At 40.9% G+C, this 25,836-nt stretch overlaps 1 protein-coding gene across 12 annotated transcripts in view; it reads left to right on the top strand.

Annotated features, from left to right (window-relative positions):
• MGA (MAX dimerization protein MGA) overlaps positions 1 to 22,671 on the top strand; it is a 60,378-nt gene extending 37,707 nt beyond the window's left edge. For 8 of the 12 annotated variants that reach the window (XM_085062372.1, XM_085062373.1, XM_085062366.1 and 5 more), the window contains 9 exons: positions 1,323 to 3,019; positions 9,439 to 9,563; positions 10,902 to 10,953; positions 12,646 to 12,831; positions 13,522 to 13,633; positions 15,154 to 15,387; positions 16,465 to 16,641; positions 17,045 to 17,185; positions 18,157 to 22,671. In XM_085062372.1, coding sequence (XP_084918498.1) covers positions 1,323 to 3,019; positions 9,439 to 9,563; positions 10,902 to 10,953; positions 12,646 to 12,831; positions 13,522 to 13,633; positions 15,154 to 15,387; positions 16,465 to 16,641; positions 17,045 to 17,185; positions 18,157 to 19,457 — 4,025 coding nt within the window. In that variant the 3' untranslated portion in view covers positions 19,458 to 22,671. Of the gene's footprint in view, positions 1 to 1,322; positions 3,020 to 9,438; positions 9,564 to 10,901; positions 10,954 to 12,645; positions 12,832 to 13,521; positions 13,634 to 14,478; positions 14,604 to 15,153; positions 15,388 to 16,464; positions 16,642 to 17,044; positions 17,186 to 18,156 lie in introns of those variants that run through there. The other 4 variants (XM_085062374.1, XM_085062370.1, XM_085062375.1 and 1 more) reach the window with 3 other exon arrangements.
• The last annotated feature ends 3,165 nt before the right edge of the window (positions 22,672 to 25,836 follow it).

Raw genomic sequence — 25,836 nt, 5'->3', positions numbered from 1 at the left:
CCTGATGAAAGTAGTTGAACAGGGTCTAATTTGATTCTCTGTGAGTAGTTGAAGAAAGTAGTGTAATTATTCAGATCCAGTGCAACTTAAATACCATGTGTGTAACATTCAGAAAGTGCAGTTAATAGCTAAGTCATCAAAATTTGGAAGTACTGTACCACAAGTAAAAAGGCCTATGTATGTGTGTGGCAGTGGAGTCATATTCATTGTACTGTCACAACTTAAAAGAGGCTGGACCTGGTGATGCTAAAATAATTCTTGTTGGAGATTCTCTTAAAAACAATGAGCTGTTACCCATGTTTCATTGGATGTGCTGCTCTGTTTTTGTTGGGTTTCCAGGTTGGTTACTGTATTTACAGAAGACACTCAGACGAAATGTTCACTACAGTACAAAATTGCCAGGTTTTTGCCTCCTTAAGAGCGTGAGAAGAAAAATAAGTGTGATTTTCAGTGTATCTCTAGTGCACAGTTAAAGACAGGGTTGTAAGAGTTAGAAATTGCAGGTTGGGTGTGCTGTTGTATGTATTTGTAAATGCTAACCCAAATGTACTTTAAATGCATGTTTACTCTATAGTAGGACTTTCTCTTCTGTTCTCCTGTGTCAAAACACATCTTGAAGAGAGTGAGAGTAGGGTGGAAGGGAGAGGTGAGAGCAAGCACAGTAGATAAAACTGTGGGGAGGAGAGAAAACAGTGTTGCGCTTTAGTCAAGGTTGGAGCATGAGGTGTAGTGAAGAATCAGCCAAGAAGTTCGTTTAATCTCTTTCTGTTTTGAAGTTCTTGCTGAACAAGAGAAACTAACTGACAGGGGTAATATTTTTCTTCCTTGTTTAGAGAGTGTTAAAACACTGCAGAAGAGTTTATAAAAGTGAAAAAGATTGTGATATAATTGTGTATTAGTGACATATATTTTCTCTGTGTAAGTCTTTTCCTGAGAGAAAAAAAAAAGGGATTTTAAAATTAAATACATTTTTTTTACTTCTTTATTTTGCAAAACTGCAATTTCCCTGTTTTCCAATGAATGGGAAAGTAAAATGCAGGACTTCCAATGCAGTCTCTTTTTTGATTAAAAAACTTAATGCTGGAAGTTACCATTAAGTCTGTTACTTTTAGAGTGGCCAATGCATGTCTTTTAATGGGGTGTTACTTAAAAATTCAAGTTTGTGCAGGACTGAGTTTTCCACTGAAAACTTGTGGTCAGGCACCTGATTACATTATGATCTGTGAGAGTGGTGTCTGCTTCTAGCACAGCATCAAATACTAAAACTGAAAGAAAAAAGTTGCTCTGAGAAGGTCTTAGCTGATGTTGTGTTTTCCTCACAGGATCTGTTGTAGGAATCCGGTTGCCTGCACCTTCTAAGCCTCCTGAGTCACCTGTTTCTCCCACTTCCTCTGTGTCTTCCACTTCTCCTGCCACAAATTCAGCTGTACAAACTGCAGTACCCAAGTTATCACCCCCATCTAACTCAGCCACTCAAGCATCTTCTGTTCTTCCTTCAGTAACAAGTTTTGTGTCACAGTCAGGCACTCTGACTCTGAGGATCTCTTCCTCTGCTGCAAACAATGTCACAAACCAAACAGCTTCTGAGTCTAAAATAACTTGCAGCGCGGGTGGTCTGCCAGCCACCACTGCTAATATCATACCTTTACAATCAGGAAGTTTTGCTTTACTTCAGCTCCCAGGACAGAAGACTGTGCCAAACTCTATTCTTCACCATTTTGCATCTCTTCAGATGAAGAAGGATTACAGGAAAATATGCAAGAAAGAGGAGTCAGGTGCTACTCAGCAGAAGGAGAATGGGAAGGCTCCATGCTCAGGTGAGATTGAAGTTACAGAGTCTGTGGTCACAGTGCCAGATGGGAAACAAGAAAATGAGTTGTCAGTTAGCCAGTCAAATGCTGTTGAAGAGTCAGCATCTGGCACAGACACACCTAGTGGTGATAAAGATTCCACTACATTGGAGATGGTGGAGAAGAACTCGAAGGTGCTAGAGAGTTCTTGTGATGATAGCTTTTCTTCTCAGCATGATGTTTCTGCAGATGTTGTTTCATCTGACCATTCGTACATCAGTGAGAAGCCAAATGATAAGGAAGAAAAAGGGGCTTCTGGAGAGAAAGAGGATTCTCTCACTTCTGAAACTATTGTGGCAGTTTCAGCTGACTCTGGAACTGTTTGTGGGTCATCAGACCAGTTTTCAGTTGCTCCTCTGGATAATGCATATTCACAGAGTCTCGAGAATCAGGAGACTGCACAGTTGAACAACCATGGGAAGGAACAAACACATGCTGAACATGAGGAGAAACAAGTAAAAGAGGAGGAGGGAGATGCACAGACCCAGATGAACAAGGACAACAGAGCAAGTTCTGGGCAGTTGCATAGTAAACAGGAGCAAGATATACAGGTGAAGATCAAGGAGGAACAAAGAGAGACTGAAAGGTTTCAGAACAAGCAAGAATGCCAAGGTGATGCTGCACAGCTAGATGTGGAAAGGAGGGAGTACAAGGGCTCTACAGAGGTGGAAAACATACGAGAGAAAACAAGAACTAAGTCTGAAATTGGTTCTGCAAAAGAGCAGGATAATGCTTTGGGAGAAGAGCATACACTCGATACTGAGGAAGGCAAAGGAAACATCACTAGGCAGGAGGGCAGTAACAGCAAAGAAAAAGGTGCTTTTGATTCTCTGGAAGAAATGAAAACAGGCCATGATATTCTAACACATGTCAACAGTTCTTGGAGCAAAATATCTAGCATTGTACCCCCATTAGAAAATAGAAGTGAAGTGGGTAACAAAGCTGATACATCAGAGAAAAATGACTTCTTGACAGAACGAGAACAGAGGGCACACAAAAAGGATTACATTGATAATTATATTGATATAACTGCTGATGATACGGAAGAGGATGAAGAGGAAGATGAGGAGGAGGAAGAAGACGATGAAAAAACTGATGATTCTGCTGATGAGATGCTGGATGGTGCTTCTGACTTCCCAAGTGAAGAGGAAGTAGATGTTGAAAAAGTGGTAAGTATTTAACTATTTATGAAGTGATACTTTTTCTTTTTTTTTTTTTTTAATTGATCAACTAACATGTCATAACCTATGGATTTGAAAGACAGAGTATGATGTTTGTGTTTTGGACTTCAGTTTCTTTAGAAAGTCTAAATCAGGGTTCCAAGTGGAAATATCTTTTATTCTTCTTTTATTTCTTAGTTGCATGGGTTTTTTTAGGTAGCAGTGTAGCGAGCTTGTAGAAATTGCATGTTTTTCAGATGATAGGAGTTACATTGAGCAATCTGTAATAGAACCATTGCAAGTTGTCTTCCTCCAATATTTACTCAGATAACTTGGGTTACTTGTAACGTGACTTAATGATCCAAAAATGTAGTAGCCAATCTAATATTTCTGTTATCTTAAGCTGTTTTCTTCTGTTTAGTTTTTGTAGCCTTAGTTAACTTTAATTTCTGGAAGGAATGTTTGAATCTATCCTTTATCCTTTTTTAAGTTAATAATACATTTAAATGGTATGTGAAAGCACTAATTCCTTATTTAATAGAAAACAAATTGCTCCAAAAGTCACAGAATAAGGGTAAAACTTTGTGGTTAATGTAGTTAAGATATGTTTAGATTTTAATGCTTGTAAAATTTCCATCAAATTTAACCCAAAAATTAAAATAAAGCAATCCTATGTGTAATTCCTTTACTTCTTACATGTCACTACATGACTTAAGACACAGTGCATTGTTACTTAAAATTATGACACTCTAGTTTCATGAATCAGTCAAATGGACATATGAACTAAGATAGCCTTTTCTTGCAATGAGATACAAAATGGAAAGAGAAAGGTTAAACTGGAGAAGAATTAAAGAACAGACAAATTAAAAATAGGAGAGATAATGTTAGTGTCTTCAGGATTTTGAAAGTATAGGATTCTTTTAGTCATTTTGTGTTAATGTCCTTGTGCAGTTGAAAATCAGATTAGAGTTCTTTGGTGCAAACAGGTCCAGAAGATTCCTAAAACACCTGGGCAATAACTTTCTGGTATTGGTACTACAGGAGCCAGCTAGAAAAGGTGCCTTCCTTGAACTGCTGTTTGGTAACAGAGGGGGCCTGTGAGTGAAATGGCAATTGTTTGCTGTCTTGGCCACAGCAGCTATGAAACAAGCGAGTTAAAATCTCTGGTGGCAGGAGGAAAAGTCCCACCAAAACTTAAACCGTAGATATGTGGAGAGCAGACTTCAGGCTGCTCAAGGAACGAGTTAAGGTGCCCGAGGTTACCCACCTAGCTGACCAGTGGAAACCAGTTGATTTAATCTTTTTGGATTTCAGTAAAGCTTTTCATACTTTCTCTCGCGGGATCCTTCTGGACAAAATGTCCAGCACTCAGCAGGATAAACACATCATGTGATGGGTAAGCAACTCGGTCACAGGTAGGGCATGAAGGGTGATAGTGAATGGAGTGACATCAGACTTGGTGGCCTGTCACCACTGGGGTTCTGCAGGGCTGCATCCTCAGCCCTGTGCTCTTTAGCATCTTCATAAATGATTTGGAGGCAGTAGTGCAAGGGATACTATGTAAGTTTGTGAGGGACACTAAACTGGGAGGAGCTGTTGACTTGAAGGTAGAGAGGCCCTGCAGAAGAGACCAGCCATATGAAGTTTAATGCGGGCAAGTGCTGGATTCTGCACCTGGGGACAGGGCAACCCTGGGTGTACAGACAGCCTGGGGAATCAGAGACTGGAGAGCAGTGCCATGGAAAGGGACCTGGGTGTCCTGGTCTGTGGCAAGTTGAACATGAGTCAGCAGTGGCCTGGTGGCCAGGAGGGCCAAGTGTGTCCTGGGGTGCTTCAGGCACAGCATCGCCAGCTGGGCAAGGGAGGGGATTGTCCTGCTCTGCTCTGCACTGGGGCAGCCTCACCTCAGTCCTGTGTGCAGTTTTGGGTGCCACAATGTAAGAAAGACATTAAACTATTAGAGAGCACCCAAAGCAGGGCCATGAGGGTGGTGAAGAGCCTGGAGGGGAAGCCATATGAGAAGCATATGAGCTGGTCTGTTCAGCCTAGAGGAGACTTGAGGGGAAACCTCAGTCTGCAATTCAGTTGCAGTCTGCAGCGTCCTGGTGAAGGGAAAAGGAAGGGCAGACACTGATCTCTCTAATCAGTGACAGGACCCGAGGGAATGGAATGACGCTTAGTCAAAGGAAGTTTAGATTGGGTATTAGGAAAAGGATTTTCACCCAGATGGTGGTTGGGCACTGGAACAGGCTTTCCAGGGAAGTGGTTGCAGCACCAAGCCTGACAGAGTTCAAGAAGAGTTTGGACAGTACTCTCAGGCACGTGTGTGATTCTTGGGGATGGTGCTGTGCAGGGCCAAGAAATGGACTTTGATGATCCTTGTGGGTATTTTCTAACTCGGGATATACTATTATTCTGTGATAGCCAAGTGAGCAACTCTGGGTTTTAGAGAATCTCTTCAACTTCCAGAAAAATAGACTAATCAATTCATATTCAGCTCCCTATTCTCAGACAAGATGATAGCATCTCAGCTGCATGAAGGTGAGAGAACTGAACACAGATGTTATTTTTGGAAGTTCTTTTAAGCTGAAAACTGAATTGTTGCTGTCTTGTTTTCAGTTGGGTGGTGGCAGTTTCATACTTCCTGTATCCTTCAATAACTTGAGCAGAGTTATCATCGGGTTTTGAGAACCACAGTTAATTTGTTCCTGATGCCAGATGAGCTTTCCAGATGTGGTAGTCTTTGGAATTCGTTGGTAAACCAACAAGAGGGTCTAGGTCACTTAATAGTCTGTTATTAAGGTTGATGTTTGAAAGCTGTATTTTCTTTTGTCCTGCAAAAGGATGATGAAGCAAAATAGTAATTATTAGAAATTACAAGAAATGCTTGTTTTGGAAGAAATGTATTGTGCAGGTTTTGACTAACAGGGTTTGGAAAGCCATCTAAGGGTGTGTCACATGAATATGGTAAGCTAGCCTTGGTTCTAGAGCAGTAAAGCTGAGGAATGAGATCTCACAGGACTGTAAAAACCTGTCTGGAATTTGAATTTCTTAATCTCTGTTGCCTGCAAGTTGAGGTAGCATGTCAATGCCTAACGGAGAAACCAGGTTTAGATTTAAACGTGTTTTTTCACTGGGATGTACTCTTCTCTCAGCGTAGTGCTTACAAGACAGACTGCACTGGTATTGTTTGTCAGACTGTATGAAATCAGATCATGTAAATAGGCTAGTAGAGGATGTTTATCTGCTTCCTTAAGCTAGTGGAAACAAAGATGTTAAGAGTACACATGTGTCCACTAATAGTTTTGTTTAGTGGAAATACTTAAAACAGCTCTTTTTCTACTAGTTTGGAATGTGAGCTGGTTTTAGTTGCTCAGGAAATGGCCATTTAAAACCTCAGAGAACTCCAGTGAGAGTCAAGATGATTGCTACCTACCTGTCGTAGCTATTCCTGGTTATTTTTAGCACATTTTTCCACACTGGTTGATTGTTCTTAGTTTTGCACATCAGAGCTTTTGGGATTACCTTCTTACCCTGTGCTGACTTTGTGTCCTTGATTTAGATACTTTTCTAGTCTCCTCTACTCAACAGAAAGAAGCATCCTGGGATGGTACCTTTGCCCTTTTGCATTTCCTACCCTGAATTGCAACAAGAGGGGCTTAGGAGGGTTAATCATTGTGGGTTTGGTGATATGAATAAAACCTCCTGGGAGTATCTATAGAAGCAGACTAAAGAGTATCAGGACCTGCGGTCTGAACAAATTCAAGTGTGATGGTCTGGGAGGTGATGTTAAATTCTTGATCTCCAAGGCATGATGACTGCACACAGAGTTCCTGCTTGGCCTGGGCTAAGTCACAGACTTCTAATTGTGACTCCTGATTGTTCATCAGTCCTTGTTGGTTTAAGGCAAAACCATGCCAGGGGTTTTTCTGGTATTGTAATGCTACAGATAAAAGTCCCATGGTTCAGCTTACTTACTAATCTAAACACAACTTCTGTGTCTGGCAAGATACTGTATTTTAAGTGTTGTTTAAAAAGTGTGGTTTTCAGTCATTCTTCTTCTGAGCTGAACATTGAAATTGTAGGGAACTGTTGTGAATTACTATAAAATGCTTAGTGTAATAAAAAGTGCAAGTGATATATTTTCTGGACAATTTAAGGTCTTACAATCTCTTGCATGTTCTCAGCTTCTAGTTCAGACTATGTGTGAAACCTGCAGACATTGTAGCATAGAAGGCAGCTCTAGAACTTACACATTTATTTGGGTAATATGTAATGACATCCAATGTCATCTAACCTCCTTCCTCAGCACTGTCACTGAGAGTCCTCTGCCATCAGGAAATTTGCTATTTAGGAATTGACAATAAGAGTTTAGGCTGCCAGGAAAGAGAGAGAAAAATCAGAGGAGGGGGCTTATAAACAGGTGCTGAAATGCAGGGAGGGGAAAGTCCTGTCATTTCTGTAACAACTTCAGAACTTCTCTTGTAGGGTGGGATTGCTCCTCTTGTGTCTTCATTCCTTAAGGTGTTTTACCCTTACTCAAAGGCATTTAGAAGTTAGTAACTACAGGCAGCAGTTTGGAAAGACTGAAAACAGTACAGATTGAGAAATGCTAGAAAGGTAGTGTTTCCACAGGCGCCTTCACAAATCATGATTGTAAGGTTCAGCCTATGGCAGATTGGCAGTACTTATATAGAAATAGCTGTTCTTAATGTCAGAACTTATGTGGACTTCGTTCTGGTGATCTTCATGATTGTGGTATTTTTCCTGTTGTTAGGAATTCAGCGGTAGAGAGGAAAGATTTACCAACCAGAAGCGTTTTTCCCTTTGTTGCTAGATGTAAGAATGAAAAAATGAATTACTTTTGTTTTTCACGTGTCCACATTCAAAGATGTGAAGCTCTTGGTGGGCAGCGGAGTTTTCTACTTCTGGGTTTTTTGTCCATCTTTCATGAAAAAGATGCCACATAATGTTTTTTGAATACCATTTTTCTAATATAGCATGTAGAAAGTTTCAGTCCTAGAGCAGCTCTAGCTGTATAATTGCTATCAACCCTTTGATTATCCTGGTATAACTTACCAGCACTGAAAAGCTTTATTACGATAATGTTTCTGTGGTAAGCTAATTTCCTGTGTTGTTTTTCTTCTTACTGTCTGGATTGTAGCATCTTTTGAACTACCTTGCCTGACCACCTTCCCTACAATGTAATGGTTTACAAATGCAATTTAGACAAGGCAGTCCTATCCACTGAACAAAACCAGTATGCATCTCGTGCAAGTAGGGGTCGCAGAAATGGTATTGTATAAAGTGGAAAAGCTTAGAGAAAGTATCAGAAGGCTTTCAGCATCAAGGTGGCTTTATGAATGATCCAGGAGAGCAAGCCACAATGTGAAGTGCTCTTTGTATAAAGAAGTAGATCTGTGTTGCCATTACCTCTTGTACATGCAGTATTTTCAAGATAATACTGAACAAATACTGTATTTATTCAGTAGTTCTGTGATTTAAATGATATCTTTATTTGAATAGTTTTTGTTTAGCCAGGATAGTTTAGGCAACTGGGTGAAATAGAGTAGAGAATGGAAGCATAATTACATTTTCTTGCTTGAGGAGAGAGTTCTTTGTTTTGTAATCAGACCAAGGATTATAATGTAAAAACCTTCAGTAAAAAGTGTAATACAAAACAGTTGATTGAATAGGCATGTTTTCTTGGAAGAGGAGGTATCACCTGGAACTACAGATGGCCACAAGATTGATATTTAACTACTGTAGTTGCTACAGCACTGCAGTTCTTCTTTATCTCTCTCTTCACAAAGTAGCAAGTTTTCTTGGTCAGGCAAGCATGGAGAAAAAGTACTCTTCAGAATATAATAAATATTTAAAATAATGATTTGGCAGCATTTTGGAAAGGGCCAAAATCATACTCCTCATTGTGTAAGCAATTACTGTATGATCCAAAGAAGTCTGACTGTATGGTGTTCTGACTTTTGCTGTCTTAGGTATGACAGGCCATTACTCAAGGTGATAACTGTTTCAACTTCTGTAAAAAAAAAAGAAGTCAATTAGCAAGAGTCTACAGTAGTAGGTTGTAAAGGCAGTTTGATCTTACTTGAAAATAGAAGCAGGAAAACTCTGCCCTGTGAAAGCTTTTATGTCACCCATAATAAAAGCATAAATGACAGAGATGGGTTCTTCCCTTAACAAAATGCATTTTACAGAGTTGCTAGTGGGAGGAATTCCTGGAGGGTACAGTAAAAGTAACCACCTGCTTAGCACTGTTTATTGGCCAGTGTAGCTGGAGATGTTGATTCCTTGATGGTTCTATATGTTATAATGTAATCTCATTTGAGACTGAAGTGAAACTGTTTTGGCCTGAGCGCTATTGCTAAGTAGAGACTCATTTTAAAAAAACAAAACAAAACCTGTTCCAGGATGCGTGTGAATACAGAGAGGATGACGAGCAGGTGGACATTGAGACCGTGGAGGAGCTTTCAGAGAAGATTAACATTGCCCGTCTGAAGGCCACAGCTGCTCATATCGAACCCTCCGACCAGAAGTAAGCACCCCTGAGAGCACTTCATACAGTTGTGTATCCTATTGCTGAGCTGCTGTCGAGTGATCCCATTAAACAGCAGCTCTAATGTGATGACAAGCTAAAGCAAGGCTTCTGTCCGGCCTTCATCAGCACTGGTGCTTCCCAGTGACTGTGAGGATGGTGCTGGCAGAACTAAGAGTAGTTCCAAGGTGTTTTAGACTTTTTCCCCTCTAATTAAGGTGTTTATGGGGATGTATCTTGTCTTGTAAAGTTAATGAGTGAATAGCCTCCCTTCCTGCAAACTGAAAAGTAGCAGGGTTGTCTTTGTTTTAAATGTAATTTTGCAAGTTTTGTTTATTCTTGCTGGTGGACTTTTGGGCAGGAACAGTAATTAGGTTAATCCCTGACCCTGTAAATGAAAGATTTGTCTTTGGGACTATTGCCCCAGCAAAGAAAGTATTTTCTTATTGACGGATAGTCTGCCATGGTTGGATAGGTTGGTGTAATTTTTTTTGTTGGTTTGTTCTTGTTACTGTTGCTGCCCTTGCATTTATAATGATGAAGGCAGAATAAAAGCATGGCTTACTTGAGGAATGTAACGATAGTCATGGCTGTTTTGCAGTTCCATCAAACAGAGGAATGGAGAACATTGTATCTATAGTTTTTTTTTGTTTGAAGATATTTTTTTTAGAAACCTTGAAAAAACTATTTGGTGATATTATATATCTACCAGATAGTTATCTTTTTCCCCCTCCCTTTTAATGATACAGCTTGACTTTTATCCTTAGGTGCTGACTTTGCTTTCAATTGTGAAGATCTTTCAGTGAGAGAAAAAAAATGTCATGTTTTGTAAAAAATAATTTTCAAATGTGTGTTTTCTTTATTTTCTTGCAGCTCCTGAGATATGAGGAAGCTGCTGTTATTATGTATTAGGAATGTTAATAAATGTGAGGATTTTGATTGGTGGCTCTTGGTGGGGGAGGGTTTGCACTGCCATCTATATTAAATCTGTGTTTATTAAAAACGGAATAAAATGTAATTTTAAAAGACACTTTATTAAGCTAGCAGTCACAAACTGAATTTATTCTCTTTATCTTATAGTGAAATAGTCTGTCTTTTGCACTATGAGATAATTTCACAGCTTTCAGAACAGCTCAGTTATTTCCAGGATGATGGCATTGGAGATAAGAGTTCACTTTCTTGAGAAAACTCAACAGTCTCCTGCTTTTATGCAGTTACACAAGAAAAGTTTATTTCAAGGCATAAAAATGGGCAATTCTAGACTGCTGGAATGTAGTTAATGGGAGTAGAGTGTATGAGATGAGTAGCGTTGGGAAAAACTTTTTACCTTTCTTCCAGATACCATCCTCCTAATTCTTCGGATGAAACATTATCAGAAAAACATTCAAAGGTATATGCTTGCTCTCCTCTTTCCTTTTAGTATCACGCCTCCATATTAAATATAAACTTTCATGTCACGTGCAGCTCTTAATGTGCTTTATCTGCCTTGCAGATACTTGTGATTAAATGCAAGAAACCAAATGTATTTGTTGGGGGGAGGTGCTCAGTCCAAATCTCCTTGAAGCAAAAGGGCTGGTGCTGGCATCAGTGGGTTTCAGATTCAGCTTTATCTATGGGAGGAAGATCTGCCTTTTATTTAGGACTGCGTTTGCTTAGGTTTTGTGTTCTTGGCATGAATAATATTTACAGCACACTTAAAATAATAAATGAGAACTATTTTCATGTGTTGAAGAAGACATGTAGGATTATATAGGCACAGCACTGGATGAAGGATTTCTGAAAACAGAAGTTTGAATATGTGTTTAGGCAAGTTAAAGATACCACAGAATCCTTTCAAACCAAAACTCGCTGCAGCTCTTCAGAAACTTGTGCTTTATTTTCGGGTGGCTTTGAAGCCACTTTCTCTGTCCATAACTATCTGGGAAATACTTGATATCAGCTCTCGAGCTTCCTCCTGTGGTGGGGTGGGGCTTTGAGGTGCAGTGGGGACCTGGTGTATGTCTTACGTGTTGGAGCAGACTGGGATGTATGCCTTTGCCTGACACAGGGATGGGTTCCAGGATGCTCTGTCTACCTCACCTTCCTGGTGTATCCTCCTCTCTGCCCTTGAATTTACGTTGTAAGGCCCTCTCTTGACTAGACCCTATGGCAAACATAGGAGTAGATGCAGCCATACTGTGCTCAAGTCTGCCTGTGAGGGCAGAATGGATCTCAAGAGCCAGATTTCAGGAGATAAGTCTTCAGATTCCTCCTAAGGCCAGCAGGCTCAGAAATAGTATCATTAGATCTGAGGAGTCTTTCCACTGATGCTCTGGAGTTTGAAGCAGACCTAAAATTACCTAAAAAACTGCATTACTTGCTTCCCCATTAAATAAATAGCATAGTTGTACAAAACTTGGAAGAGTAATGATGGCATAACAAACTTTCAAATCTGTGAAGATGAGTAAGTTTGCTTGTTGTCTGGCAGTCTTTCTAGAAACTTAAGCAAATTCAAAACCACAGGCTTTTGGCCACATTCTATTTGTTGGTGGATGTCTGGGGTGATAATTGTCAATGCCATCTTTCACATTTTGACTTACAGTGTCTCCAACACTTATGAACCTATGAAAGAAAATGGAAATCAAACTAGTTTAACACCAGGGAAACATTCAAGTCTCCTGTATTTGCTGTAATTTTTTCATTCATTAGTAGACTTTCTTGACAATCGATAAAAATATTCAGCTCAATATTCAGCTCAAACGTGTGATTTTGTATAATCCTGTGGTTTATCAAGTAGCCTTGTGTTGCCAAAAAGGAAAGCTTATGAACAGAAGGGACTCACGATCTTTTCCGTTAGGATTGATGTGATTATGTTGGTCACTTCCTTGGTCAGCATTTCATTTCTTACTGCGTGTGCTTCTGATTCTGAACTTTCAGGAAGACACAGTAGCAGGATAGTATGACATGGAATATTGAGATGTATGTAGAAAGGCTGTAAATCTTTGATTTTTTTTCTTTTTTTTTTTTTTGGCATGCATTTGAACATTGTCTGCCATTACACTGCCTTCTTTGCTTAAACTGGTCAATCTGGTTACTTCTCCAACAGAAACATCAGACCTGGAAAAGAAAGCTGAAGTCGCAGGCAGAAGCCTTTGCTCATTACCGCCAGACACACACGGCAAATGAGCGTCGGCGACGTAATGAAATGAGAGGTCTTTTTGACATGTTGAAGAGAGTTTTGGGGTTGCAGAACCTTCCCAAGGTCTCCAAATGCTACATTCTCAAGCAGGTAGGTATTTTGGAGCTTAAGTGGGGAGGAGAATCATTTAATCTGGGCAGAGTAATTACGCCAGTATGAACTCTTCAAGTGAGTCCCAGTGAAGAGGGAACTTCTGTCATTTCTGCAGGACTTTCTAGAATAAAACAATACCTGCAAGAATCTGTATTCCTAAAAGCTTAGTCTTGTTGACATGGACACATGTTTTTGGATTAGCCCTTCCCTTGAATTCTTTGTGAATCATGGAAGGTTATGTCTTACTTCCTTAGTGGTTTACTGTGTACATCAGGAAATTTTTAAATCCATTGAAGGTTTACTTTTTCAATACTCAAGAAGATGGCATTCCATTATCATTGTACTGACATTAAAAGCTTAATTGAAAAGATGTAAATGGCAGGAAATGAAAGATGAGTGGTAGATACATAATTATGCTTATCAGCTGTACCTGGAAATGGGGAGATAAAAGTTTGGGGGTTTTTCCTAAAAATTGCTGACCTTTGGGGGAAGTTCAAACAAGATGTTTATCACTCTTCAGCCTGCATTTAGGGAAAGCTTGCATTCCATGGTACTTCGTGCTTTCTCTCAATCCTATTTTCTCAGGATTACAAAAATTTGTAAATAAATTCTGTAAAAGTTTCTGCAAAGGAAAATTATTGTTTTCTGCGTCACTGGTTGCGAATCAGTTTTCTGATACTATTCTAGGCCTTTGAAGAAATCCAAGGACTGACAGATCAGGCAGATAAGTTTATTGGACAGAAGACATTACTGACACGCAAACGAGATAGTCTGATTCGAAAAGTATCTGCGCTTTCAGGTGAGACTGGTTTTGGACTCAGACTTGCTGTAATAATGAAAGAAAAGGCTTTTGGGAGTGAGAATGGGTGGAGTAATCTGGGGATCTGGGTGTGTAATTGGTTCACCTAAAGTTCATTTAAAATTTTGCCAAACAAAATCTACTATGCTCTGATTCAATGGTAGGCTCATCATGCCGATAAAAATGGCCTTTGTTTTCCTTCATGCCTAAAGGAAGTGTAGAATGCTCTCTGTGCTGCTAGCCACAGGCTTGGGTTCCTTTGGAAGATTGGAGTGATGGTGATGGTGTCACTTCATTCTGTCATTGGACACTCCCTGAAATGCTTTTTCTGCTCAGCCCTTCACAGTTGCATACAGCTGTCTTTGGTCAGCACCGAAACCTCCGACTCCTTGCATAGCAAATGACTGTCCTTGTGCTGCTTTTCCAAGAACCAGTGCTCCTAGTGGCTAGAAGGCATCAGCTCTTTACACAGAACACAACTGCAGTAGATTCGAAGCTGCTGCTCATCCAGACATTTCATGTCGTACTTACTGTGTCTGTCTCATTTGGAAGTGTAGGAAAGCTTTTCAACCAGTGCCAAAATGTGTGAGCAAACAAAATACTCTTCTACTCTTCTTGCACTCTGGGAATATAAACAGGAGAATGCCTTTAAAGTAGAAATGAAAGATACTTAAATCTTCTGTATTTATGTGAATCAGTTCATGCATATTTGAGATATTTGTTTTATAAAAGTAAAAAGCGTTTTAGTGAAGTCTAGTAATTCAGAAATGTATGAGAGGCCTTTTGAGCAGAGATTGAAAGCTAATAGCTTCACAAAGTAGTTACCTGATCTTTTTCATTCCTAGTGAAGACCCCAAATGTGATGAGGAAAATGTCTTCTCTCAGGACAGTTAGTTAAATACGGACTTAATTGAAGATGTAGTATGATGTTAGAACATAAATACTAAGCAGAAAACAAGCTAGTATAGTTCCTTGAACTTTGATAGTATTAAACTGTGTTCACTTGTAGAAAACAAATTATTTATAAAATCTTTGTGTTTGTCCAAGATTAGAATTTTCATGGCAGTGATAAACAGTATGGGAGTTTACATTCAAGTGTCATTTGAGTAACAGGGTCCATTTGTCCAAGAAATTTCATTCCAGGTAAAGGTAACATTTTGTCCAGTAGTTGTGTGTTTATCATTAGAAGAGGTGGGAGGATTTTTTCATAACTGTGGGTGTTTTCAACTAGTACTTGTTCAGTAAGAGCCTGTGCTTGTCCAAGCTGATTTCCGCTTATCAAAGTAGAAGGTAAATTCTAAAATGTGTGGATGTTTCTTAAGGAAAAAAATAATACTGGAATAAATAGATAATTGCTTCCCTCTGATACTAAGTATGCTATTTAGTTGGTTGGGGGTGGTGGTTATCTGTTTTATAGTAATTGAATAATGTCATCTTAACTGACTATTAATTCTGCCTTCAGCATTTTACTTTTGGAAAGAGAGTTTGAAGGTAGGCTGACTCTGATAATTTTTCTGTAGGAAAGACAGAGGAAGTTGTCCTGAAGAAGCTGGAATACATTTATGCTAAACAAAAAGCAATAGAAGCACAAAAAAAGAAGAAAGAGCCTGAGCCACAGAAATCAGCTGCACCCTCAACTACCAGCACACAGCAAGAAGGATCCTCTGCTCCTCCCAGAGAGCCAACGCCGATAGCGATGACAAACAGAAGGGGCAAGCCGTTGATACTTGCCAGGAGAGGAGTGCGAGCCACAGGTGGGCTAAAAGTGATGCATGTTCTGCATTGGGGGGAGACAGCCATTGAAGCATCACCCTGTGGGAGTGCAAAATGCCAGCTGGCTTGTGCAGGCAGCCTCACTCCTGAAACAGAATTGTGCATAGGACCAGGAAATGTCCATATGATATGTGTGGAAACCACTTGGTTTCAGTAAGGATGAGACCAGCAGTACTGAGGTCTTCAGGTGAACATGACTTCAGAGTTTCAGAGTGATGGGAAGTAACTTCTTACTAATTTGTCCTTTGATCTCAGGGACTTTCACTGCAATCCAGCAGTAATTTCTAAGAGTTGAAGGTAGTTCTTTTTCTGCTGACTCAAAACCTGAAATTCAACCCCCAGAGTGCTGGAGTTGCTAGAATAGACTCAGTTTTTAAAACCTCCCTCCTCAAAAAGCTAGCTCTCAACATGGTGGAGACTTGCTCTTCAATTAAATGGCAGAGTTGTCAGACTCTTGAGAGTTTTTTTGTAGCTGAGAACTTGCAGAGAAGTGTTCAACATTTGTGGAGACCATCACATCATAAATGTGGAAAGGAACAAACGAATGACAGAAATCCAAACTTCAGTTGTAGCACCACTGTAATATTCTGGTGATGTTTCTTATTTTGGAAATAATAAGATACTTGAAGTATCCTTGGACTTATACAGACAACCAATCATTTTGGTTTACTAAGCTTAATTTTTGTCCATTCCTAGGGAAGTTTCACGTCAGAATTTAGATGTTATGAAAGAACTTGCTTTCTTTTTTTTCTTTCTTTCTTGGCACTGAACAAGTCCCCATTGTAATTTCAGCCAGACTGCTCCAATAGTTGTTCAGGATGCTGTTCTGGAGAGTTAGGATTGTTACTACATGAAGAGATAGTATACACTGTTTCTAGCTGTGTAGATGTAGTTCCCAAAGCCCTCGTAGGTTTTGGGCTTTTGTTCTGGGCCTTGTAAACCTTCTAGCCAGAGTTCCTTCCAGAACTGTACCTAATGCTGGAATGCAGGGTGCTACTTGCCATCCAGGCGTGCTGCACCAGAATAAATGAGTGTTTTACATACTTCTTTTCTTGCAGAAGACTCCTCAGCCCCTCTCACACTCACTGCTGCAAGCGTAGTGATGACTCCACAGGGACAGGTGCTTACTCTGAAGAGCCCCCTGGTCCCAGGGCAGGTAGCAGCTGTTCCCTCCACGCTGTTGCAGGCTGAATTAAAGCCTCGAGGGGTCGGTACTACCATGACAGCACAGCCAGGTAGGATCATGTGAGATGATGCTAAAGAAAATGAGTATAATGCTGTTCACAGATGCACAGAGCAGTTTATGAAGTAATAGGTTATTTAGTTTTTGCTTTAATATTTCATATTTTTTTACAATTTGACTGAGGTAGAACCTGACTCTGATAAGAGAGATTTGATGTCATTAACTCAAACTATCAGTTTATCAACAGGTAAGTGTGTTAAATATTTGCTATTCAGAAATTAGGGAAACATAGGGGAAAATTCCTAGTCACATAACCAGTCTGTATTTCTGGTTTTACTACTTTACGTTGTTATTATAATGTAAAGTCTTGCCTAGAAGTGCACAACTCTTATTTTCCATGCTTAAGAAAGGCTCTTGTTTCTACTTTATCCCCTCTTTCCCTTTTCTTGGATAAGGTATTACTTCTGTGATGATTCAGCTGCCAGGATCAACAGTTCCTGTCCAAGTAAAAGGAATCCTTACTAACTCTACCATTCCTATTACACTGTCAACTGTCGCTGGAAATCCAGTGCCCTCAGCTACAGCACCCAGTTCAGGTAAGCTCTTTGTTTTTCATGGATCTTTCTGCTTGCATGCAGGGAACGTTATCCTTGTAAAATTGAAGGTAAATTGTTTGCTCACTAGGAAGTAATTGTTTTTGTCTGGGTATTCAAAGAAAATCACTATTAAATGTTTTGCACAGTTTAGAGGAACCTCTAGGAGGTTATGAATTAGAGCTTTTTAACTTTCATTCATCTCACTGAGCTTCCTTGCTCTCAGCAAAGTCAGAGTAAGTGGGTAGTGGGATGTGTCTGTGGTGTAATGCATCCCACTGGGGAAGCTTCAGCGCAGCGTGGTGGTGGGGCTGCTGAAAATCTTTGCCTGTAACGTGCAGGCTCTCACTGTGGCACAACCCCTTTCCATACCCTGCCAGCTCTGCTGCTCCTGGGAGGGCTGTTTTTCAGGACCCCATCCTGTACATTGGGTCTAGGTGTGGGGTGGTTCCTGCCAGCAGGGTTCTGCTTGCCATCTGTTGTGCTAAAAAGCAAGTCACTCACTTTCTACTTCCTTGTAGTCATTTGGTCATAATGAAAAAGGAAAGGTCACTTCAGATTTGGGGCTGGGAAAAATCTGTGTGCTGTTAACAGGGAACAGCTTGGAGGCAGAAAATAAGTAATCATTTAGTCCCTGGAATGCCTCTGTGGTGCACAAAACATTACTGCAAGATGTGATCATAAAAACAAAGCAAGAAAAAACAGTAAGAGGGAAAATTCTCATTACCTTGTGCATCACCATCAGAACTGTAAGCATTGCAGTTAGTTGCACTGGAGCTTGTTCTTGTTCTACAAGGTGAAAATTAAGCGATTGGTGTGTAAGAGCTTCACTTGACCAAAGCTGTGTAAGCGATTTAACTTGGGAATAGCAGTTTACTTGAGGAAGACCTGATAGTGAGGAAATGAAACTTAGTTAGGAATTACCTCGCAGTTAACACATATCCTGATGGATGCTGCTTTGTGTGGTTTTGCAGAAAACGAAGATTCATTCATGATGCCAAAGATTGTTAATGTAACATCACTGGCTGCTGAAGCAAGCATGAATCTAAACCTAAACCGAAACAAAAATTCTAATGTAACAGCAGCTGCAGGTACTCCAGCCTCTGAACAGTCCTTGGCTGTAGCACCCCTTGAAACTACAAAGAGTGACAGTGCACTTTCAGATGAAAAAATCAAACCATGTCTGGGAGATGGTGGTGGAGATGGAAGAAATACCACAGGTCCCACAAAAGTTTCTTTTGAAAATAAAGATGCCCTTCCACAGCTCTGGAACGTATCACGTACAAAGGAACCTCCAGAAACCTTCAGCAAAAAGCTCTGCACTGGTGAGTGTGTAGGAAGCCAAGCCAGGAGGAAAGATGTTGATTCTGGAGGGGAAAGATTAAAATCCAAAGAACTGTCATTCCGCAAGCTGCAGATCAAAGATTCCAGGATAGAAATGGAGTTGAGGAAAGTAGCATCAGCAATGGAAGAAGCAGACCTGGATACAAGTGAGATACTGAGCAGCATTGAGGAGAGCGATGACACTGATGAAACCCTCACTTCACTGCTCAATGAAATTGCCTTTCTCAACCAGCAGCTGAACGATGATGCCTCAGCCATGTCAGAGCTGCCCAGCAACCTCAGCTCAAATTTCTCTCATCAAGATGCAGAAGCTCGTCGGGGAACAGCCAGTGATCTCTCCACTGCAGATGGCTCTTCCTTCCAGTTTGGCCATTTGGGAGGCAGTTTTAAGGACCTTTCTGAAGTTCCAGAAAGTGGTGGCTCTTTAAGCCCTCTCCTGCTGCACTTGGAAGATGATGACCTTAGTGATGGGGACAAGAACTCCGGAGAGCCTTCATCTGAAGCAGATGTCTTAAAGATAGTGATAGGTACTGAAATGAAGAACCCACTTTCCAATCTGTCCACAACCAGTGGTGGGAATGGCAAAACAGTAACAACCTTGTCAGATGCCACTAATGTGACTCCACCAGTTTTGCAGATGAAGACTAATCCAGAAGCCAGTAATGCCGACACGTCATGGAGGCCCATGCCCAAGCTGGCACCGCTTGGTTTAAAAGCGGCAAGTCTGCCAGTGGACTCAGAAGGGCAGAGTAATAAAGTGATGCCCTTACTGGCACCTGTAGTTGCAAAACTAGCACCTAGTGGGGTAAAAAATTCATTACCTGCAACTCTTCAAGAAGGACAGGATAACAAAGTGATGCCCATGTTAGCACCTATTGTTGGGAAGTTGAATACTGCTGGAACCTTGCCTTCAAATTCAGCAGGCAAATAGGTTCAGATGTTTTTTATCAGACTGGAACAGAGATCTGGAGCAGTGTGAGCCAGTGTCATTGTTCAGCAGCCTCCACTGTCTGCAACACTTGTTTTCTGTATGGCATCAGCACTGTGTTCATCTCAGGGGCAGGCCCCAAACTGACAAATAAGTGTTATGAAATTGTAAGCATGTTGATGTATTTTTACCTCACTGTTGTATTTTGGGTGTTCTCCTTCCCCTTCTCGTGACAAAAAATAAGATCTATAACCATTGCTGGGCATATGGTATCCTTCCAAAATTGGGTTCTTCACAGGAATAGTTTGTCAAGGGACTGAGAAACTGAGGCTGTTAAAAGAGATTTTTTTTTCTCTCCCCAGTAGGGAGGCAGCTGTCTTTTTTGGGAAAAAAATACGGATTATTTGTTTTTGTACCAGGCAAATTATCTATGCAGAAATGGCATTGTTCACATTTGCTTGTTTTCATATTTGCAGAATATGATAACTGTGCAGAAATCAGGTTGTAGTTACTCTCAAAGTTGATACTTACAGCAGCAGAACAGAAATGTGAGATTGCAGAGGGCTGAAGTGAAAAGGCTTCTTTGGTGCTAGGTAGTTCTCTAGCAGAGACTTTTTAAGAGCTTATGCACAGAAAATTTTAATAAACATTTATAACTCACTTATTGGGGAAGAAAAATATATTTCCCAATGTAATTAGAAGTAGGACAGTATGTTAACTTTAATAACGCTGTCCTCACTTTCACCTCCTGTCCCCACACAAATACTTCCCCCTTTGATGCTTAGGACATCTGTAAGGGAAAATTGCAGAGAATTGAAAGAAAATATGGGCACCCTATTGCTACAGTTTTAAATACATTGCTGAAGTAGCTCGAGTGTTTTCCCAGTTCCTATTTTCTTTCCTTCTGTCATTCCTCAAGATGTATGTGGTGGCTGGGAATGTTAATACCAAGTATTGCTTTGTGAAAATGTGGAATTCTTTCAGGACTGTTGTAGCCTGGCATAAGTGAGCGAGGTGTACATGTGAATGTAAATATGAAAATATGTGTATAGCTTTCCAAACCTTTCATTTCTTTATAAATTCAGGAAAGGTACTCAGAGGTTTCTCACTGCATTTGCACAAGCTGTGTATAGCAAAAAAGTCAACAAAAACGCTCATTACCAGGGAAATAGGGCAGTATTGAATCACAAGATGTATTTTTTATTCTTCTCTGCCACTGCTTACTCAATAACCTGTAGATGCTCTTCACTGTTCAGCTGTTGGATGTGAAGGGCCTGCAGACTGTAAAGATATTTATATTTTTGTACACAATTTCTGTTTTCATAGTTTTCTTGACAAATGAAGTTTTCAGCCTCGGAGAGATGATTTGTTAATGAGTGTATACACAATCTTTTCCTATCAAGTTTGTAAATATAAGTTACGGTGCGACTGGGGGGCTTCTTAACTGCTCCAAAAAGGTAAAAAATTTTGCTGTGAAAATTATACAGAATTTGATGGTGCATTTTGTTTGATGTTTAGGAATGTAATTCCATGTCTTACTGTTCCAGCAACAGCAGCTGGGATCACCCCCCCCCCCCCGCCCTCCAGATTCCCCATCTTTGGTGATGCAGTAATACAGGAATTTCATCCTTCCAGCACTGAGGTTGTGCAGGTGTTGTGAGTGATGTTCTTCCACAGTTAGGGAGCAGTGTTTGTGTAACCATACGCCCTGTTCAGTACGCTGCATCTTCTGGATCCATGTCTAGGTTAGATCCATCAGGGAATATACGTACCTTGGGTGTTTCCTCATCTTTTTATTCTTTTATATGATGCCGCAGAGGAGAGAAGCCCTTCAAGCTCAGTGTGTGTAAAGTTACTCCAGAGACAACGTAAAAAAGATTTTTCACCTGGCCGTTCTAAACAGTGTGTTATAAAGCAGTTACATACAACTCTATTGCCTCTTGCATATTTACTATTTTACTATTTCATACAAGTCCTGTAGTAGAGATTTGGAAAAGAGAGTTTAGGTCATTATCAGAGTCCTGTAGGGTCTTACAGTTGTCACTGACTGCCTTAGGAAAGGGGATTTACAGTCCCAGTAAGTACTTAGACACACGTTGCTTATTATTAAGGAATTTTAACCTTATTTTAAACTAGTAAGGAATTTTAACCTTATTTTAAACTAGTAGAAGTCTGGAGTAACTAAATTATTGTACTAGCACTACATCAGATTTAAATTTATTTACCTGGGAATCTGGTTCTGAGCATTTCCAGTAGGCTGAAGTTGCTTACTTTTTTAACTTGTGGCAGTTTTTTTGCCAATAGATTTCATTCCTCCTGTGCGAGAAACAGCAACAAGACTTCTGCTGTGATTACTTTTAAATTCCTAATCAATGACCCTTGTTTCTGCACCACACTCATTTATGGTTCCACATAGCTAATTTTAATTAGCACGCAGAATTGTGGGACAGAGAAGGCTGTAACATGATAACTGATCATGCATGATCTAAAATAAATGCTGTACTTCTAAAGATGTTCTGTTTGTTACCTGGTAGTGTAAAGTTTTTGGATGTAAATTTACCGTTTGGCACTGGGCAGTAAAAAAATTTTACTGCAGTAAAAATATATTGTGTCAAGACAACAGCAAAACTTCTTGGTCCCTAAATGTTATTACTAAATGAATTAAGAACAGCCCCCTAGTCTGGCTGTAAAAGGTGGCATTTGGTGTGGTTTCAAGAAAGGTCTTTGATGGGTTCTACCAGCCAACAAAGCATGTTCAAAATGCTCTTGGGTTTTGCTCCTTTCACTGTCTCGTGTCTGCAGCACAGTATTTTGCTATGTATTTAAATGCTGACTCTTCTTCCTGCTTTTCCCTTAAGCTCCCAAACTTTAAAAAAATTATATATGCTGTCATTTGAGGCAATAATCATAGAATATGACACCTAATGAGATGATTTTGGAAACAGGAGAACCAAGGAAACCCCTGCAAGGCGCACGCTCTCGCTAGACCAAGAGACCTGGAGATTTTGTTTTTTACACATCTGTAAATAGACTGGAATGTTTTTAAGAATATAATAAAATGTCAGATTTAGCTTTTTTCCTTTTATATATTAAAATATATCTTTCCCTCTTTTTTGCTTTTGAAAAATTGATATTTTTGTAGAAATCTAACAGTACAAGACTGTATGTGAGGGACAAAGTGTAAAACTAAAATAAACCAATCAAGGTCAACTAGAAACTGGCTTTGAACGTTTGTTACAGGGAGGGAGAGGGAGCAGAAATGATATGGTGTGCTGTTGGTGACACGTGGCATTGGACCTGCACAAGTGACACACAAATGCTCTGAGGCAGAAGTTTTGGCAGCACAAACATCTGGGTTTTGGTTCAAGTGATCAGACAACTTGGAGATTTCTCCCTTCAGTCTTGTCAGTATGCAGGAAATGTCATAGCTTAGAAGAGGGAATTTTGACTGACTTGAGTGCAGAAAAGGTACCAAAGGGGCTTTATTTTCAACGAGATGCATCCTGAGCAGGAAGCCAAGGGGGTAAACATTTGATCATAGCATAAAAAGAAAAAATGGGAGCTGAGAGATTAGGCCCACATAAAAGCATTCTCCAGATTCCTTACCCCAACCCCAAACCAGGATTTGTCCTTTGTATCTGTTTCCTTTAGAGAAGTTGAACATGAAGGCTGTCCTAATGGGAGCAGGTTTGCAGATCTGCCTTCAAGTGAAGTGTCAGAGAAGAGAGGCTTTTAAAAAAGAAATAGATAAAAAGCCTGTCATGAGTAGCTGTCTATTGCTTCCATATATGGTAAATGGAAGATAACACACTTGAGAGTGTGTGTGGGTTCTTTCATTTGGGATTTTTTTGGTGTTTCTTTTTTCTTCGTTATGTAGTAAATGTCTATAAATGAGAAGTTAGTCTTACAGATCTGAGAAAAGAAAACACAGTGAAGAGAACTACACAAGAGGGTAGGTGATAACTGGAGAAGAGATGTCACAGAATTTATTTAAAGAGGAACATCAGACCTCACAGGAAAGAATGAATAAAAATGGTTGATGAAGTCAGCATATTTATGATTACTTATGAAACCCTTCAGCAAGGCCTCATCCTATTACTCCTTATTTCAAGGGCTATCATTATTTCTTGGAATAGAAAGAAATACAAGCATACAGTATATCCAGTCAGACTTGCAAGAAAGAACTTTCCAGTAGAGTCCCGCAATCTGTGCTGGGACCTATGTGTTTTCCAGCATATTCATTGTGTTTTTGGAAATGCAGATGGTGGTACAAATAAACTCTGTTGACAATGAAGAGTTACAGGGAGACTGTGCTATAACTGGTGCTGAAGCCAGATTTGAATCCATAAATGAAACCCAAAAATGTGGGGACCGGTTTGTCCATAATTAGCAATGAATGGAATCTACACCAATAACTGTCATTTGGGGTCATGTAGTGGAGGAATTGTAATGCCGTTTGTTGTCACTTATGCTCAGTGCCTCATCTATTTGCTCTTTTAACTGCTCCTGCAGACCAAAAAGGCATTGTTACACCATGGTGTACTTGGGTGTTCCGGTTCATTTGGATTTTGTGTTGCCTCAGCTTGCATGCGTGTGACAGGTGAGAGAGAGCTCTTCTGGAGGTGTCCTTCTCTTCATTCTCTTAACAAAATTCTGCCCTAGAAGGATTTAGTCTCCACTGTCTTGCGTGTTGGCTAATGAAGAGGAGAGCCTCAGCGTGTCCACCTCACCAGCCACCTGGGTCTCACAGGCTGCCAGCACAAACTTGTGCAGTGTTTCAAGCAGCTGGAAAGCCCTTTGCCCCAGGCTTCCAGCCACACAAACCTCCCGCACGCTCATCAGTACGAGCACATCCCCATGCCAGTGAGGCCTCGGGACCTACGGTTGTGTCTGTCAGACCCAATTATGCATCCAGCCCAGCAGCCTGGGGTGTCTGAACTGTGTTGGTGTGTATGGCAATGTCCCTGCTGTCCCCTGTTCCCATGGGGCTGCTCTCTGGGAGCCCCTTGCTGCCAGCAGTTCCTGTGACACGAAGCACAAAGACCTCTCCTTGCTTTTATGGTGGTGGCAGGTAAGCACCTGCTCTTTTTAGGCTTCCCTGGATTTTGCAGGGCTGTCAGCATACAGGACTGTGGTTCTGTGAGGTTACAGCTTTGACCCTGGCTCTAGTGGAAAGCAGATGCTGGAAATCAGAGTAGAGGGACTTGAAGGCAACATTTGCCAAGGCAACATTTCACCCAGCTGTCCGTGCATCCCTCACTCCTTGGCTCTCAGCGTGGGAGTAGCTGCTGGCTGGAGCAGGATGCCTGCCTGTGTAAGGTGTGGATGTGATGGGGGTGTATCAATGGACAGGGTGTGAGCAGGAGGGTGCTGTGCTGCAAGAGCAGGGCTCAGTCTCTGCCAGCCTGCTGGGACCAGCTCCAAGCAGGGGGAGGAGACAGGCTTTCCTGCCTGCCTTTGAGTTCCTTTCCCGTCCCTGGTGAGCGCAGGGCTCCCTGTAGTTCCGCCATGTGGCGCAGAGCGGTGCCCCTGGCAAGTGCTGCAGCGTGCTGTGCCTCGTGGGCTGAAACCAGGCAATTAAATAGCAGCTAAAAAAAGATACGCAGACATAAGCTGTGTGCCATTTTTAGTGGCTTTCAGCACAGATTAACTCCTTAGGCAGCAGCTGTATGAAACAGCCTGCCCAGCTCTTCCCGGTCTGTCCTGGACAAACCCCAGGCCTGCTGGCGCAGGGCTGTGGCTGCCCACAGCTGAGCAGCAAAACCTGAGGGTGTGCAGCTCTTCCCTGGCTTCTCCAGTGCACAGGGCAGTACAGGCACAAAGCTTCTGGTCTGTATACTCATGTGCATCTGCAGAGCTTACACAAGCAGTGGGCTCCAGTTTGCAGCTGAAGGTGCTTAGCGCTTCAAGGCTGTAAAATTCTATGCCTCTGAAGTGCCACTGGAAAATGGACTTTGGATCCCTGAACTTTGGGAGCTAGTCATCTGTGATTGTCATAAGACAAAAAATGTAAGATAACCCCAGTGTTAATACCAATCATCTTTAAAAAAGAGGCCGGAGTTCAATTTTTAAATTGTGCTGGACCCAATCTAGATAAAAAACCAAAAGGGACGATGAATGCATGACACAAGCTTGCTGGTTTATAGCACAATATGTTTTCAGCCCATGGGGATGAGATGACTGATGACTGTTGCCCTTCCCCTGGATCTTATGCAGTGTGACAATATGATCAAGAGTTGTTTGATTTGTAGATACTTGACTATTCTATTTAACAAGAAGCCCATTAGCAGGACAATAAGAGCTTTACAGGTATTTTTAGGACAGCACACCACTGTCCACTGAAGGCTGTTGCAGGAGCACGTGCCACTGTAGCCTCCATTTC

Source organism: Lichenostomus cassidix, chromosome 5 (genome assembly GCF_008360975.1).
Source record: "Lichenostomus cassidix isolate B80296 chromosome 5, HeHo_3.0, whole genome shotgun sequence".
NCBI classification, from domain to species: Eukaryota; Metazoa; Chordata; class Aves; order Passeriformes; family Meliphagidae; genus Lichenostomus; species Lichenostomus cassidix.
This window is presented reverse-complemented; position numbering and strand designations above follow the sequence as displayed.